The sequence below is a fragment of the Salvelinus fontinalis genome, chromosome 33, assembly GCF_029448725.1.
Source record: "Salvelinus fontinalis isolate EN_2023a chromosome 33, ASM2944872v1, whole genome shotgun sequence".
NCBI lineage: Eukaryota > Metazoa > Chordata > Actinopteri > Salmoniformes > Salmonidae > Salvelinus > Salvelinus fontinalis.
The window spans coordinates 38099901-38116483 of record NC_074697.1 but is presented as its reverse complement, the minus strand read 5'-3'; the positions used below and the strand labels follow the sequence as shown (position 1 = coordinate 38116483).

Here is a 16583-nt window from a genome sequence, read left to right as displayed (position 1 = left end):
CATGTGGTCAGAACATACTCCTGGAACTAGTCATTACAGTTAACAGCAAAGCGCTGTACGCAAACTTCCACTGATGAAGAGAATGTGTGTCCAATTGGTGATTCAATATTAATGGTTGATTTAATTGTATCAAAGTGGTGAGTTAGTCTATAAAGGGGTCATAAACATTGTGTTCCTGAAACGGTCTCTTGTGAAGTCATCACTTCCGTCATCAAGCCAACCTTCTTATTGCATCAGCGTCCAACTATGCTTCACAGAGATTGTTGTCAAACAAAAAAGAACTTCAGTGCCGGAACATTTTTACTGCATTCCTAAGTGTGACACGGTCGTGGGTTATGACAAGCATCCCATCATAACACAGGCCCCATAGAGCTCTGGTCAAAAGTAGTGCACTATATAGGGAATAGGCTGCCATTTGGGACACATACTGTAACACACATATTAGTCTCCTTATGAATGTGGCCCTTTTTTGGTTCATGTCTGTTAGAGTGCTCAAGTCACAAATGTTGTCTAAAGGTTTGTGTATTATTCAATCATAAAAAAGCAGCCCTTCAAACTTCCTTCATCAATGCCCATAGAGGGAATTCACTGGCGCAACCTCCTATTAAAATGAACTTGTTCTGCAGCACACTTGCTTTGAGAGTTTCTGAGAATGTTGTCTGCAGACCTGGGATCAAACAGTATGTGAAATCATTAGAATACCTTTTTCAGCTTGCCTGGCTCAAAGGAACCAATGGAATACGACCAAACGTAGAAACTCGTCCCATATGGCACTCCATGCAGGCTCAAAGTTTAAACAATTTCAAATACTTTTTGAACCCAGGTTTGATTGTCTGTCCATCTGTCTCCTCCGTAGATGCGAATGAGTGTGAGGAGCTGAATGGTGGCTGCCAGCAGACCTGTGTGAACACGGCAGGCTCCTACCACTGTGAGTGCAGTCAGGGCTTACGCATGCACACTGATGGAAGGACCTGCATTGGTGAGTAATGACCATGTGAGACCAGATTCGATCCCGGTCGTGAGCACAACTCAAGATTATGTTAGCCCTCTGAGTTAAAGTCAGCCCTCTGAGTTAAAGTCAGCCCTCTGAGTTAAAGTCAGCCCTCTGAGTTAAAGTCAGCCCTCTGAGTTAAAGTTAGCCCTCTGAGTTAAAGTCAGCCCTCTGAGTTAAAGTCAGCCCTCTGAGTTAAAGTCAGCCCTCTGAGTTAAAGTCAGCCCTCTGAGTTAAAGGCATTGGTTTAGGCATTGAGAGCTAATACTCCAATATTCAGGTCTCAGTCAAGGTTACTCATTACACAAGCACAGTTCACCAAACAATCTCCTCCACACATTTTCCACCATCTGTTCCGTAGGTTACTACCTAATTTATTTTATTAGGTTTTGCTTCTTGCCATTTCGAATGACGCTACTTTTTGGTTTGCGCCTGCGTAGCTAACAAAGCTAACATCTGGTGCTGCCTTTGAAACTCCAGGAGACTGGACTGCGATTCACACTTCCACCAACGGAGAAAGTGTCTCTGTTTTGTGTCTCCAGCACACAGTTCCAACGTGAGAGAACACAGATACTCTACCACACGACTACCAGTTGGTCTATATTGATGGGAAACTACATCAAGTACTTGAGGCTCCATAAGGAGGACAAGAGAAGGTTTTAGATTCCCAACGTTGGAAATTAGAGTGTTTATGTAGGTCCAACCTATTGGCACAGGAGCTGGACAAAAAAAATAACTTAGAAAAAAAGCAATGCCCACTCACTATTTGCTGCTCCCTATATTCAATAAAACCTGATCAAATATCACTTGTGTGGGAGCATTAGTGTTAGTGAAGACAAAGTTCACTGTTGTCTCCAGCCCTGTGTGTAGACTCAGGATTGGTGGGTGGTAGTTGAGGGATGAGGGGGATGAGAGGGGAGGTGTCTCTGCTTGGCTTCCTAATTGCGTCTGAGGAGGCATCACAGTTAAAGCAAACCTATCCCCCTCTGGTTTTACAGGCCGTCTGTGTAATCTGGTCTGTCTTTAAGGCACCCTGAAGGCCCAGCACTGACTTCCTTATTCAGCACAGGAGTAAATCATAAGAGGGATACTCACGGATGGAAAGATCATTAGAACCCCACCAGGGGCACCCTCTGGAGAAGCTGGAACCTGGAACCATCATTTTCCAATTTCCAGTCTTTAGAGCTTTCTGTAATCACAAGTTCCCATTATGGCTTCGTGAAAATATGGATCTGATCCAACATTGTTGTAGCCCACAATATGGTTCTTCCTTCTTTGGATTCACACTTTAGTGACAGGTCTCTAGGAAGGGTTACTCGTTTACTCACCAAATGGTGATCAAAGACAACATTAGCCAAAGTACAGATGTAGGATCTTAATTTGAGTTAGTTTGCTACAGCATGAAAATAATCCTGCAGCAACAGAAAATGTGATTATAATTTATGTTAATTTTTGTAGGGGTTGATACATTTTTTGTTAGGGCAAATCAAGTCTGAAATTTCAAAGTGGAAATTGCAAACTTTAGAAGCCTTTTTAAAACTCAAATACAATACAAGTTTGCTTTTCCTGCCATGCATAAAATGCTCAGCAACAAAACAGTGATTACATTAAGATCCTACATTTCTAACTACCTCACCATGCTGTCGAATACCTCTCTCCTGACAGTTGCCACATCATTTCATTTGCACACAGAAATATTTTTCTCTAGTCTGTCATACGTGAAGTTGTTCATTTCTTGTGTCTGTCCTTCTGTCTGTCCCAACTATGAAGCTGTGAACTCCTGCTCGGTGAAGAATGGCGGCTGTGAGCAGAAGTGTGTGGACATGGGCAACGACCACTACAAGTGCGAGTGTCGTATGAACTACCAGCTGAAGAGGGATGGGAAGCACTGCGAGTGTGAGTCTTGGCTACATTGGATATGGTGCTCTGACTTCCCTACAGTTACAACAATAGTATCTTTATGTTAGAATGGAGAGCAAAGAGTTACATATGAAGAACAGGAGGCAGGTTTTGGTTTTGGCATGACCAGGACATGACTAAGTAAAACCTTCTCAGCAAATTGACACTGAGTTACTGGTCTGTCTGCCCTCTGTGGTTGTCTGTCTGTCTGTCTGTCTGTCTGTCTGTCTGTCTGTCTGTCTGTCTGTCTCAGTGAGGGACCCCTGTGTGGACAGGAATGGAGGCTGTGCTCAGCTCTGTCATTCTGTGGACGGTCAAGCAGAGTGCAGCTGCAGACCTGGGTACACACTGGCCAGAGACAGCCAGGGCTGTGAGGGTAAGAGCACACACGTGTACAGTATGTCTGGAAATGCGCTGATATGCACACACACACACACACAAACTATGGTTCTCATATTTCAATATGCTGTTACATGCAGACAACCTTCCCAGAAATGTCCTTGAGTGAAAGAGACTTTTACGAACTTGTCTATAAATCTCCACCACCTGAACCCTCTTAAGAAAGCAAGCCTAGTCCATTAAAGCCCTCATTGAGAACTGGCCACTGAAAAATCATAGCCATCACCTCTATCCATCTCATGAACTTTGTGAACATTGGGTTTTAATGGTGGTTTAACTGACACTCCGTTAATGTAAACTTTTGTTATTCTTCAAATCAGTGCTGCTGGACAAAACAAAGGTGGCATTCATCAGAGAGTTGCCTTTGTCTCGGGGCCAATAGAGCTGAGACTTTATGACCCAGCCCTCCGGGGCCGTATGTACCATGACTGGAGCTGTGCTGTCTGTGTGTGTGGGGCCTAAAGCTGATTAATGCTATGGCTATAAGTTACTACTATAACATGGGGAGGCTAGAAGGCTATAGGGTTCAGGCAACTTCATTAAATACAACACTCTGTGTGTGTGTGTGTGTGTGTGTGTGTGTGTGTGTGTGTGTGTGTGTGTGTGTGTGTGTGTGTGTGTGTGTGTGTGTGTGTGTGTGTGTGTGTGTGTGTGTGTGTGTGTGTGCGTGCGTGCGTGCATGCCTTTGTGTGTGCGTGTTTGCAGTATGCTTCATAATCACCCAGAGCAGCCCACCACCAGGCTTGTGCTTTAGCATTACTGTGATGAAAGGTCAAGAGCAGATCACTGACCCACAAGTCAATTTCTTAACCAGAAGCATTTTCCCCGCCTCGAAAACAGAGGAAGTGGTCATGTTGTACCTAGCTTATGTTCCTAGCCTCATTCATAGCCTCATATCAATAAAAATGGGATCCCTGTAATATAATCTCTGCTTGTGCTTTGTGACTGTGCCCTGTTGACTTACAGTATATCATGCTATCCTTTGTAGACATAGATGAGTGCAGCTCGGGCCAGGCCATGTGTGCCCATCGCTGTGTCAACACCCTGGGCTCCTTCAGCTGTGTGTGTAACCCTGGCTTTGAGCTGGGCGCTGACGGCAAACAGTGCTACCGTGAGTACACATGATCATTTACATTAGAGTAATTTAGCAGATGCTCTTCTTACCCAAAGCAACTTACATTCAGTAAATTCAACTAAAGCAGGCAAAATCACAGTTGTGTAATATCATAGTTAGGGACAAAAAGAAGCCCGGGTCCATCGTCGTAGGCTTATAACTAAGGACAGGAGTTTGTCCTAGTCAGGTGACATGATCGGGAAAATCTCCCTGACCCTAATTGTAGTATGTTCTTGTGACGCTAACGTGTGGAAGATGGCTAATGTGTGAAAGATGGCTAATGTGTGAAAGATGGCTAATGTGTGAAAGATGGCTAATGTGTGAAAGATGGCTAATGTCTTGGTTTATTGCAAACAGATACTGTTGTTGGGTGCCAGCCTTCACTACACTGGTTGTATCCTCCTATTTGCAGGTATTGAGATGGAGATTGTGAACACCTGTGAGAAGAACAATGGAGGATGCTCCCACCACTGTGAACACACCACCAACGGACCCCTCTGCTCCTGTAACCAAGCATACCAACTGGCTGAGGACAGGAAGACCTGTGTGGGTAAGTACTCTTTGTTGGGTCATCATTGTCAGAGCTTGTCAGAGTTTTTCCTGGTCAGGTCAAAAGGTAAGGAAAAACTCCTGGTTTAGTCATTCTCATTTAGTCAATTTCAGTCTTTAGTCTACGGTGAGTATAGAAGGAACATATTAAATATGGGTCTTGTTCATTAAGCACCAAATATATACAGTACCAGTCAAAAGTTTGGACACACCTACTCATTCAAAGGTTTTAATTCATTTTTACTATTTTCTACATTGTAGAATAATAGTGAAGACATCAAAACTATAAAATAACACATATGGAATCATGTAGTAACCAAAAAAGTGTTAAACAAATGTAAATATATTTTATATTTGAGATTTTTCAAAGTAACCACCTTTTGCCTTGATGAGACCTTTGCACACTCTTGGCATTATCTCAATCAACAGGTGTGTCTTGTTAATTTGTGGAATTTATTTCCTTCTTATTCGTTTGAGCTGTGTTGTGTTGTGACAAGGTAGGGTTGGTATACAGAAGACAGCTCTATTTGGTAAAAGACCAAGTCCATATTATGTCAAGAACAGCTCAAATAAGCAAAGAGAAACGACAGTCCATCATCCTCTAAGGCAGGTATTCCCAAAGTGGGGTACGCCCAATGCCGTCAATGCCTCACCCAAATGTGATTCACATTTTTTTTTTTTTATTATTATTATACAATTATAAATTTATGTTTTCTTCACATTTTCAAACAGTACATTTATATTTTCCAACAGGGCTATACCTTTGGGTGAGTTTTTTTCTCTCGCCTGAGTAGCCTCGTTTCGCTGCCAAAAAATTAAATTAAACCATCTAGTGTTCAGCGAAATAACAACACAATGTTAAATACAGGTAGCCTGTATTTGACAAATAAGCCACGTGAGTTTTTTGAGCGAGAATAATGACAACTTTCAAGTAGTAAGACATGTATAAAAGCAACAGATACCATTAATAAGAAGGGACTAGAAGCACCTTATATGGTGAGCTACCGAGTAGCTAGGACAGGCAAGCCCCCACTATTGTGGAGGACTTAATTCTTCCTGCTGCCGCGGTTATGGCTGGGACGGACAATGCTGGGGGAAAAGGCCCAAAAAACTATTGTCACGGTGCTGACTTTTGCCCGTCGCCTGCAGCAAAAGCCTCTATCCCGTCCTCTGGCTAGGCAGAGTACTTTAGGATTTTAGTTACCTCGGTGTAACAAGGGCCTAGCCGTGCGGCCCTACCAACCCTTCTATTTATTCGCACTGGCCCTTCGCGTGAGTTGGGTTTGTTCCTTCGTTCCCATTGTCACTCCCTTATTTCCCCGGTCTAGTGTGGGGCCTTGGATAGATGAGTACTTTATTATTTTATGTTTATAGATTCTTCCTATAATACCTTACCTTGTGTCTTCCTCTCTTATATATCAATACCTAATAACTAATCTTCCGTTAGTTATTATGCTCGTCAGCTAGTAGTCACTTGGAAACTAGTATTGTTATATGTTTGACTTTTCCAAAGATATATTATTGTCCACACAATGAAATATTCTTTAGTGCTATCACTTTAACCTATAACCAGGGTCACTTTCCGTTTAGCGAGAGTGTCAAAGGCGTTTGCTCTCCAGATAGGTTCTCTGGCCTAGTTGTCAAAGTTTCAAGCTTTTATTTAAGTCACTCTGTTTTTTGTCTTATACGCGTTATTACAGTTAAATGGTTATACAGTCCTAATACATCAATAATGCTCAATCAATCCTTAATGCGTTATGCTATGCCAGATACTATTGCAAATACAATCAGCTTAAACACTTCTTATAACTCTTAAACAAAGCAAATAACAATATATTTACCTTAAGCTCTATTCCCTTGGTCCTTCCTGAAACTGGTGTCTATAAGAGTAATATTGGCAGCCTCTGCTGTGTATAATATTTCAATCTCTTATTGTCTCCAAATGTCTTATGTTTACACTTTTCACTGCCTACTGCCTAGATACTGACTCCTTTTTTGATGACCCTTGGCTCTCTACGAGGCTTACTTATATCTGGGCTTTTTCAATCTTTCAAACTGAAGTTGTCTCTGGTACTCCAAAAGATAGAACTTGTTGCTCTCCAGGAGATTTCTCTCCAACACAACTGCGTCCTTTGACTTTTTTAAATGGAGTGACTTCCCAGGATACAACACAATTCTCAAGATATACCAGTCTATATATTGCTCGTGCCTTAATGTCAAAGTAGTCAATACAAGCAGAGGATAGTGAAAAGTAATTTACCTTGTCTGATGATTCTCTATGATGTCCAAATCATATGTGTTGAGGATCATCAGACAAGGAATACAACGAATAAATAGAAGGGTTTGGTAGGGCCGCACGGCTAGGCCCTTGTTACACCGAGGTAACTAAAATCCTCAAGTACTCTGCCTAGCCAGAGGACGGGATAGAGGCTTTTGCTGCAGGCGACGGGCAAAAGTCAGCACCGTGACACTTGGCGCCCAACGTGGGGCTCGATAGAAGAGTTAAAAAGCGATTAAGTAACAGAACCTATACGACCTAGAAACTAGAGCATTATGGCAACAGCACTTGACCTAGGACAGGCAACGCTGGATCAACTAACTGCCCAGGCCGGCAGTCTGGAGCAGGAAAGGGAACTCAGGACACAGGTTAATTTACCAGACTGTAGATTTGCCGTATGTGTACCAGGTTATCCATGGAAAGATCTAACACGAAATGAGCAGTCAGCAGTAAAAGAAATGGTCGGGTGGAAAGGCAGACAGACCTTCTGGGAGGATAAAAACTTTGTAAAAATAAATATTTCCCCCAGCGACCTAATGGTAGGCCAAGTAAATGACTGGGCCGTAATACAAGTACTGCCGATTGAGGGAGAAAGTAAGGGAAACTTTAACCTCTACTTCCTCACAAACCCGGGTCCGGGAGCACCCCCAACAGTAAAGAAAGCTGACTAGCATAGGCTAGCATAGCGTCACAAGTAAATAGTAGCATCTAAATATCATTAAATCACAAGTCCAAGACACCAGATGAAAGATACACATCTTGTGAATCCAGCCATCATTTCTGATTTTTAAAATGTTTTACAGGGAAGACACAATATGTAAATCTATTAGCTAACCACGTTAGCAAAAGACACCACTTTTTTTACTCCACCCTTTTCTTACTGCATCATTAGCTATCACAAATTCAACCAAATAAAGATATAAATAGCCACTAACCAAGAAACACTTTCATCAGATGACAGTCTGATAACATATGCTATACAATAAATATGTTTTGTTAGAAAAATGTGCATATTTCAGGTATAAATCATAGTTTACCATTGCAGCCACCATCACAACTCTCACCAAAGCAACTAGAATAACTACAGAGACCATCGTGTATTAGCTAATTACTCATCATAAAACATTTCTTAAAAATACACAGCGTACAGCAAATGAAAGACACAGATCTTGTGAATCCAGCCAATATTTCAGATTTTCTAAGTGTTTTACAGCGAAAACACAATATAGCGTTATATTAGCTTACCACAATAGCAAACATCACAACAGCAATGATTCAAGCCAAAATAGCGATAACGTATAAACCACCAAAATATATTAATTTTTCCACTAACCTTCTCAGAATTCTTCAGATGACAGTCCTATAACATCATATTACACAATGCATATAGAGTTTGTTTGAAAATGTGCATATTTAGCGCCACAAATCGTGGTTATACAATGAGAAAAGTAGCAAAGCTGCACAGAAAATGTCAGGAGAAATCTTTGAAGAGGCACCTATTCTAATCAGTAACTATTCCAAAACTTGACAAAAAAATACAGGTTGGACAGCAATTGAAAGACAAATTAGTTCTTAATGCAATCGCTGGGTTACATTTTTAAAATTAACGTTACTTCAAAATACAGCGTGCGATAAAGCGAGGCTGCACTGCAATTAATGGCAGCTTATGCATTTGACATTTTTCAACAGAACAACGAATTATCAGCATAAATGGTTCTTACTTTTTGATGAACTCAAAGAATCAGAATCTTGGGAAAGGTGTCCTTTGTCCAAAAGAATCGTTGCTAGGTTGTATAACGTCCTCCTCCACGTTGCAATTGGCAGTAAACATTAGCATGAGAGAGAGCGATACCCAACCCCCTAGAACGCTAGGAAATGAAATACCCAAAAATCTCAATATACTGACATAAACTGATATAATTCGGTTTAAAATAACAAGATTATGATGTCTTTAAAACCTATATCGTGGGGCGACGCACAATTGGCATAGCGTCGTCCGGGTTAGGGAGGGTTTGGCCGGTAGGAATATCCTTGTCTCAGTATGTAAATGTAATAAAATGTATGCACTCTACTGTAAGTCGCTCTGGATAAGAGCGTCTGCTAAATGACTAAAATGTAATGTAAATGTAACTGACACATCGGCTGAGACACAAAAACAAACGCAGGAAATCACAGAGGCATTGAACGTGTTATGTGTTAAAGGCAGCAGGGCCAAAGCAAAATATAGAATACGAAGAAATATGAACCATAAGGCACGGAACTCAGGAAACCCTTAGACTAAATGGCTAACAGATATAGTCCTGTATTTGCACCCAGGTAATACCTCTTCGTGGGACAACAGAATATTAGGAGGGAGCAATGGCATTATTTTACCATATGCGAAAAACAGAACTTATAACTACCCGGGATTCATTAGCGGCCCTATGGATAGGTTCCACAGAATGAAGTATGGAGTGTGGGGATATGATATCCCCCACTCCGTAAAAGCCGGAGAAACACCAATAAAATATGCCACCACAGGGTGGGTATGTCTTACGACCCATAATAGTTCAAACCCGGGAATGGCCTACCCGAGGTCAACCCCATGGACCACTCTAGACCTTCGAAGTTTGCAGGAAAATTATCAACCTAGTCTAGAGATGGTGCAGAAAATGTGTGCTGAAGCTCCCCTATGGAACTGGGGACAAGAACCAAACAATATGTTCCATAGGAGAAAAGGGAAAACAGCACAACAATATTATGACCAATGGGTTAAACCCCCAGCAAATAAGACAGAAGCCTGGGCGAGATATCATTGTATTTCAGCCCATGGCAATCTAAAAGAGTCAGGGATCCCCCACTTTCATAGATGGTCAGGAGGGCATTATCCCTCACCCGGAATGTTGGGAGTAGCTCCAGCATTCGCAGGGAGAAACGAGGAAGCGAACCAACGACTGTTAGATTGGGCAAACATGAGGGGTGCGTGCCCCTCTAGAAAGTTAGTTGGGGGAGCCATTATGAGGGAAATCAGAGCACAATATAGAATGGAACATGTGCATCAGTTTGGGTACAGTTTCCCACCCATAGGCAACGTGAACGAGGATTCGTTCATTTGGATGTATGGTTTAACCCTTCAAAAATGGAATATCACTACAGGTAAAATGAGAAGAAAGGCCATAGAAGTGAATAAAACCGTAATTAGAGAAAATGAAGCTAGCAATACAGGAACCACCATCATAAACTTCGGATCCAATAGCATTGGGATGGGCAAAAAGGCCTCAAGACCCAACACCTCTTACTGGGGGTTATGTGCAATTAGCATGCTATGGAGGACTTAAGTTCCATGTAAACCCGGGAGATATACCGGGAACCAGAGATCAAACACTTAGAACGGACCCAGCCCTTGCGGGCTGGGCTAGATACACCATGGACCCTCCAGCAGGGAGATGGTTTATGGAAGGATATAAGGAATGGACTCTGAAATTAATGTGGCCCAAGGAGCAGCAACAATTGCAGGACTTATGGGGATTAGGCTCCGCGTGGGATAACAACCTAACCCAAGTATGGAATGCATCCACCTGTGGAAAACTAATGGATGACTCAACCAATTCCACAGGGTGTAGAATAATTGAAAGAACAATAACCTTGCTGAGAACGTTGGGACAGGAGAATTACTGTAATATCCTACAGCCAAGCTTCTGGGAAGAAGGAGCAGATGGGATAATGTGGTACAGAGATAAAGATACTACAATCAAAGGAGGTACAGGGGGAAATTGGTTAGTTATGGCCTGGGGAGGATTTACTACGGGCATAACAAAAGCAGCAAGGGATTTAGTGGTAGAACCAGTCAAAAAGGTGATGAGAGCTATTGCAGGCAAATGGGAAGCCGTAACCATTTGGTGGAATAAAGTTAAAGCTAAATTTTGGGTGGGTTTGACCATAACCATAGGCATCCTAGTATTTATTGGTTTAATGATGGCCATCAGCTATGCAAAAAAATTGGACCTACCAGTAGATCAGGGTTTGAGGGCGCTCTGGTTAGGGATACTTAAGGGAGTAATACTACTAGGGAAACTGGTGAAAAAAATAATAAAGTTAATTCTAAAACTGTTCTGGAAGCTACTGAAGGGTTTAGTTATATGGAGCATGGTATACGAGCGAGTGCACCAGCACAGCCCAAAAACTGCAACAGCAGAAAGAAATACTCAGGGTAATTACAAGACACGAGAGATGCTCCTTGAAGAGGCAAGCCTCTAAAAATACTGTCAGCATTATTAGAAGTGAGACTTAGTTTGAACAAGGGGAGGTGACACCTAGTGGTTGGAAGAGAATATAAGGCAGGGTTAGACTAGAGAAAAGTATCTTGAGAACTACTGGACCAAGAACTTGCAGAGATCGAACCATGGCCGCTAACTACTCCAGCCAATCTGACTCTGATGACTGGGTGTAACAGTATAACTTTAAACCGTCCCCTCGCCCCGACACGGGCGCGAACCAGGGACCCTCTGCACACATCGACAACAGTCACCCACGAAGCAGCGTTACCCATCGCTCCACAAAAGCCACGGCCCTTGCAAAGCAAGGGGCAACACTACTTAAGTCTCAGAGCAAGTGACGTAACTGATTGAAATGCTACTAGCGCGCACCCGCTAACTAGCTAGCCATTTCACATCCGTTACACTCACCCCCCTTTCAACCTCCTCCTTTTTCCGCAGCAACCAGTGATCCGGGTCACGGCACCAATGTAACAGTATAACCATCGCTCCACAAAGGCCGAGGCCCTTGCAAAGCAAGGGGCAGCACTACTTAAGTCTCAGAGCAAGTGACGTAACTGATTGAAATGCTACTAGCGCGCACCCGCTAACTAGCTAGCCATTTCACATCCGTTACATGGGCTCCTGGGCAACATGAGGAAATGGTAGCTAAAATCTGCTGTCAAATATTACAAATAATTATATGGTCAGGGGTAGCGTGGAAAGATAGACAAGGACAAGGTGTAGTCACCACCCTTGCAATGATAGTAACCTGTACAGTAGCAGTGGTTAAATTCGGACTTACTAAAGGAACCGAAGTTATGTGGTACCCATAGTAGCAATACAAAGAATGTTTAAAATATGTGGAAACATAATGGACTAGTAATCATGGGAGAAACCATGTCAATTGTGTTTAGACTGATGGGGAAAATTGGAGAGTTTGAAGAGTGGAATGACACCACAAATCAAACGCAACCCCTCTGCCAGTCCATAACAGGATATAAGTACGCAGGCTGGGGGATGGAGATGTTAATGATGATAATATGTGATGGCTCAGATAATCAAAAGCCTAAGGCGCCTCAAAAAAAGGGAGAGTCAAGGGCAGGAAGGGCAATAGGAGAAAGTAATTGCTAACCCCATTGTCTCCTGATTTTAGGAAAGAGATGAAAAAGATGCGAGAGACGAATCAGATGGAGACCGAAGTAGTGACGAACAAAACATTATAGGAGAATGGAGCATGGCACAAATGGGAGAATTTGTAAAACATTGTCAGTGTTTTGACAGACCAGATCTAGAAGATTGTTGTGAAGGGCTTATGTTATGTTGGAAATCAACCGACATGCTAGATGTGTGTGGGAGCTGTGCTGGAGATGTGTGTGGGAAAATGGCAGGAAGGTTAGTCTGGAGAGGCAGGGACTTAGAGAGTGTATGTTTGAACTGCCTGGACACAGGGAGAGATTGGCCAAAAATGAGATTGATGGTAAAGAGGGGAAACCAATGGGAAGTAACCCATGATAGGGAAGAAGCAAGCCTGAGGATAGTAGACTCAGGAAATTAGATAGAGTGGGACAAAGATACTGGAAAAATTCATATATCAGGACTAAATAATGAAATATATTACACAGGGTGGACCCATGAGAACGGACACATGGAACCTTCCATGTACCGGGTGTAAGAGGACCACCCAAAGAGAATTGACTAGGCGGTCACCTTCAGGAAGTAAAGTAACAAGTCCTCTTTGTAAGTATTGCTTTTGCGACATGACATGTCATAGAGATAAAAAGATATGGTATCGGGAGGACAAGGAGGAACCTTGGCCTTTTGAATGCACATTTGCGCAGCTTATGCTAGGAGGAACAAAAAGTAAAAGAAATCAGACCCCTCCCCTAGAAATCAGGCCAGATCCAGAGCTACCCCCGTGGGCCCTAGGACCAATTATAGACTGGGGAACGGAAATCAACCAGCAGAGGGAGCTAAATGAACAAGACCTAAAAGAACTGGACATAAAACAAGAACCCCTCGACATGCAGACTGAGGGAGAATGGTATGAGGAGACAAATGAACAGGTTGAAAAAGAGCTAAACATAAAACAAGAACCAATCAGCATGAAGGCTGAGGGAGAGTGGTATGAACCGCTCGAGCAAACTGACGCCCCAGCGGAAGAAGATATATGGGCATCATAGAGAATCATCAGACAAGGTAAATTACTTTTCACTATACTCTGCTTGTATTGACTACTTTGACATTAAGGCACGAGCAATATATAGACTGGTATATCTTGAGGACGGGATAGAGCCAGAGGACGGGATAGAGGCTTTTGCTGCAGGCGACGGGCAAAAGTCAGCACCGTGACACTATAAAGACAATGCCTTCATCAAACAACACTGTTTCACGACACATCAGTGACATGGCAGAAGATGTTTTGAAACAATTACTACTTTGCATACAAGCCAGTGAATTCTATGCGTTACAGCTGGATGAGTCAACAGACGTGGCGGACCTGGCAACGCTCCTGGTATATGTCCGTTACGTTTATGGAGGGTCAATTAAGGAAGACATCCTCTTCTGCAAACCACTGGAAACCAGGACAACAGGAGAGGATATTTTTTAGAGGTCGACCAATTATGATTTTTCATCGCCGATATCGATACCGATTTATTGGAGGACCAAAAAAAGCTAATATACTACATCAATAAAATCAATTTAGCCTCAAATAAATGATGAAACATGTTCAATTTGGTTTAAATAATGCAAAAACAAAGTGTTGGAGAAGAAAGTAAAAGTGCAATATGTGCCATGTAAAAAAGCCAACGTTTAAGTTAGTTGCTCAGAACATGAGAACATATGAAAGCTGGTGCTGCTGCCTACCACCGCTCAGTCAGACTCCTCCATCAAATATCAAATCATAGACTTAATTATAATATAATAACACACAGAAATACGAGCCTTAGGTCATTAATATGGTCAAATCCGAAACTATCATTTCGAAAATAAAAAGTTTATTCTTTCAGTGAAATACGGAACCGTTCCGTATTTTATCTAACGGGTGGCATCCATAAGTCTAAATATTCCTGTTACATTGCACAACCTTTAATGTTATGTCATAATTACGTAAAATTCTGGCAAATTAGTTTGCAACGAGCCAGGCGGCCCAAACTGTTGCATATACCCTGACTGCGTGCAATGAACGCAAGAGAAGTGACACAATTTCCCTAGTTTGTCACGGTCGTTTGTAGAATTAACGGACCAAAGCGCAGCGTGCGTAGAGTTCCACATGTTTAATTAAAGAAACTCACCAAAACAATACAGAACAAAATGAAATGTGAAGTCAGATGCAGTGCAAGCTGGCAACTACACACAAACAAACAAGATCCCACAAAAGCCCAGTGGGAAAAGGCTGCCTAAATATGATCCCCAATCAGAGACAACAATAAACAGCTGCCTCTGATTGGGAACCATACCAGGCCAACATAGACAAATAATAACCTAGATAACCTACCCTAATCACACCTTGACCTAACCAACATAGAGAATAAAAGGATCTCTATGGTCAGGGCGTGACCGTACCCCCCCCCCCCCCCCCCCCCACCCCCCAAAGGTGCGGACTCCGGCCACAAAACCTGACTCATTAGGGGAGAGTCCGGGTGGGCATCTAACGTCGGGGGCGGCTCCGGTGCGGGGCGAAGTACCCACTCCGCTCGCGGATACATCAGCTTTGGTGGCGGCTCTGGTGCGGGGATCGTCGCCAGAAGCCTTAGGCCTTAGATCGTTGCCGGAGGAACCGGACCGTGGATCGTCGCTGGAGGAACCGGACCGTGGGTCGTCGCCGGAGGGACCAGACCGTGGGTTGTCGCCGGAGGGCCCGGACCGTGGGTTGTCGCCGGAGGGACTGGACCGTGGGTCGTCGCCGGAGGGCCCGGACCATGGGTTGTCGCCAGAGGAACCGGACCGTGGATCATCGCCGGGGACTCCGGACCGTGGATCATCATTGGAGGCTCCGGACTGGGAACCCTCGCCAGAGGCTCTGGACTTGGAACCCTCGCCGGAGGCTCTGAACTTGGAACCCTCGCTGGAGGCTCTGGACTGGGAACCCTCGCTGGAGGCTCTGGACTGGGAACCCTCGCAGGAGGCTCTGGACTGGGAACCCTCGCAGGAGGCTCTTGACTGGGGACCGTCGCCGGAAGCTCTGGACTAGGAACCCTCGCTGGAGGCTCTAGACTGGGAACCCTCGCAGGAGGCTCTGGACTAGGAACCCTCGCTGGAGGCTCCTGCCTTGGCGTGGGACTGGACGCCGTGCCTTGACTGGACATCGGCGCAGAGGAAGGCTCCTGCCATGGAGCTGGAGGTTCTGGACTGTGGACCGTCGCAGGAGGTTCCGGACCGTGGACCATCTCAGGAGGTTCCGGACTGTGAACCGTAGCCAGAAGCTCTGGACTGGGGACCGTCACTGGAAGCTCTGAACTGGGGACCGTCGCTGGAAGCTCTGGACTGGGGAGGCGCACTGGAGGCCTGATGCGTGGGGCCGGCATAGGTGGCACCGGACTGGGGACATGCACTTCAGGGCGAGTGTGGGGAGCAGGCACAGGACGTACCTGACTGGGGACACGCACTTCAGGGAGAGTGCGAGGAGCAGGCACAGGACGTACCTGACTGGGAAGGCGCACTTGAGGGAGAGTGCGAGGAGCAGGCACAGGATGTACATGACTAGGAACACGCACTTCAGGGAGAGTGCGAGGAGCAGGCACAGGACGTACCTGACTGGGAAAGCGCACTTGAGGAAGAGTGCGAGGAGCAGGCACAGGACATACTGGGCTGTGGCGGCGCACTGGAGACCTGGTGCGTAGAGTTGGCACAGATGGTGCCGGAACGATGACACACTCCGCACAGTGAGTGCGGGGAGCTAGCACAGGACGTACTGGGCTGTGGAGGCGCACTGGAGTCCTGGTGCATGGTACCGGACAAACGACACCCTCCTCAGGACGAGTATAGGGAGCTGGCACAGGTGGCATCGGACGGCTAACACACTCCTCAGAGCGAATGCCGTGCATACTACGCCAAACCAACAGCTCTCTCGCTTCACTCTCCTCCAATTTGTCCAACAACTCCTCGAAGGTCTCTAAC

General features: G+C 44.4%; 1 protein-coding gene across 2 annotated transcripts in view; it reads left to right on the top strand.

Annotated features, from left to right (window-relative positions):
* The window catches only part of LOC129832184 (multiple epidermal growth factor-like domains protein 6), a 104788-nt gene that overhangs the window by 44723 nt on the left and 43482 nt on the right, over positions 1-16583 (top strand). For both annotated transcript variants that reach the window (XM_055896030.1, XM_055896029.1), the window contains exons 6-10: positions 857-979; positions 2762-2887; positions 3144-3266; positions 4278-4400; positions 4816-4953. In XM_055896030.1, coding sequence (XP_055752005.1) covers positions 857-979; positions 2762-2887; positions 3144-3266; positions 4278-4400; positions 4816-4953 — 633 coding nt within the window. The remainder of the gene's footprint in view (positions 1-856; positions 980-2761; positions 2888-3143; positions 3267-4277; positions 4401-4815; positions 4954-16583) is intronic.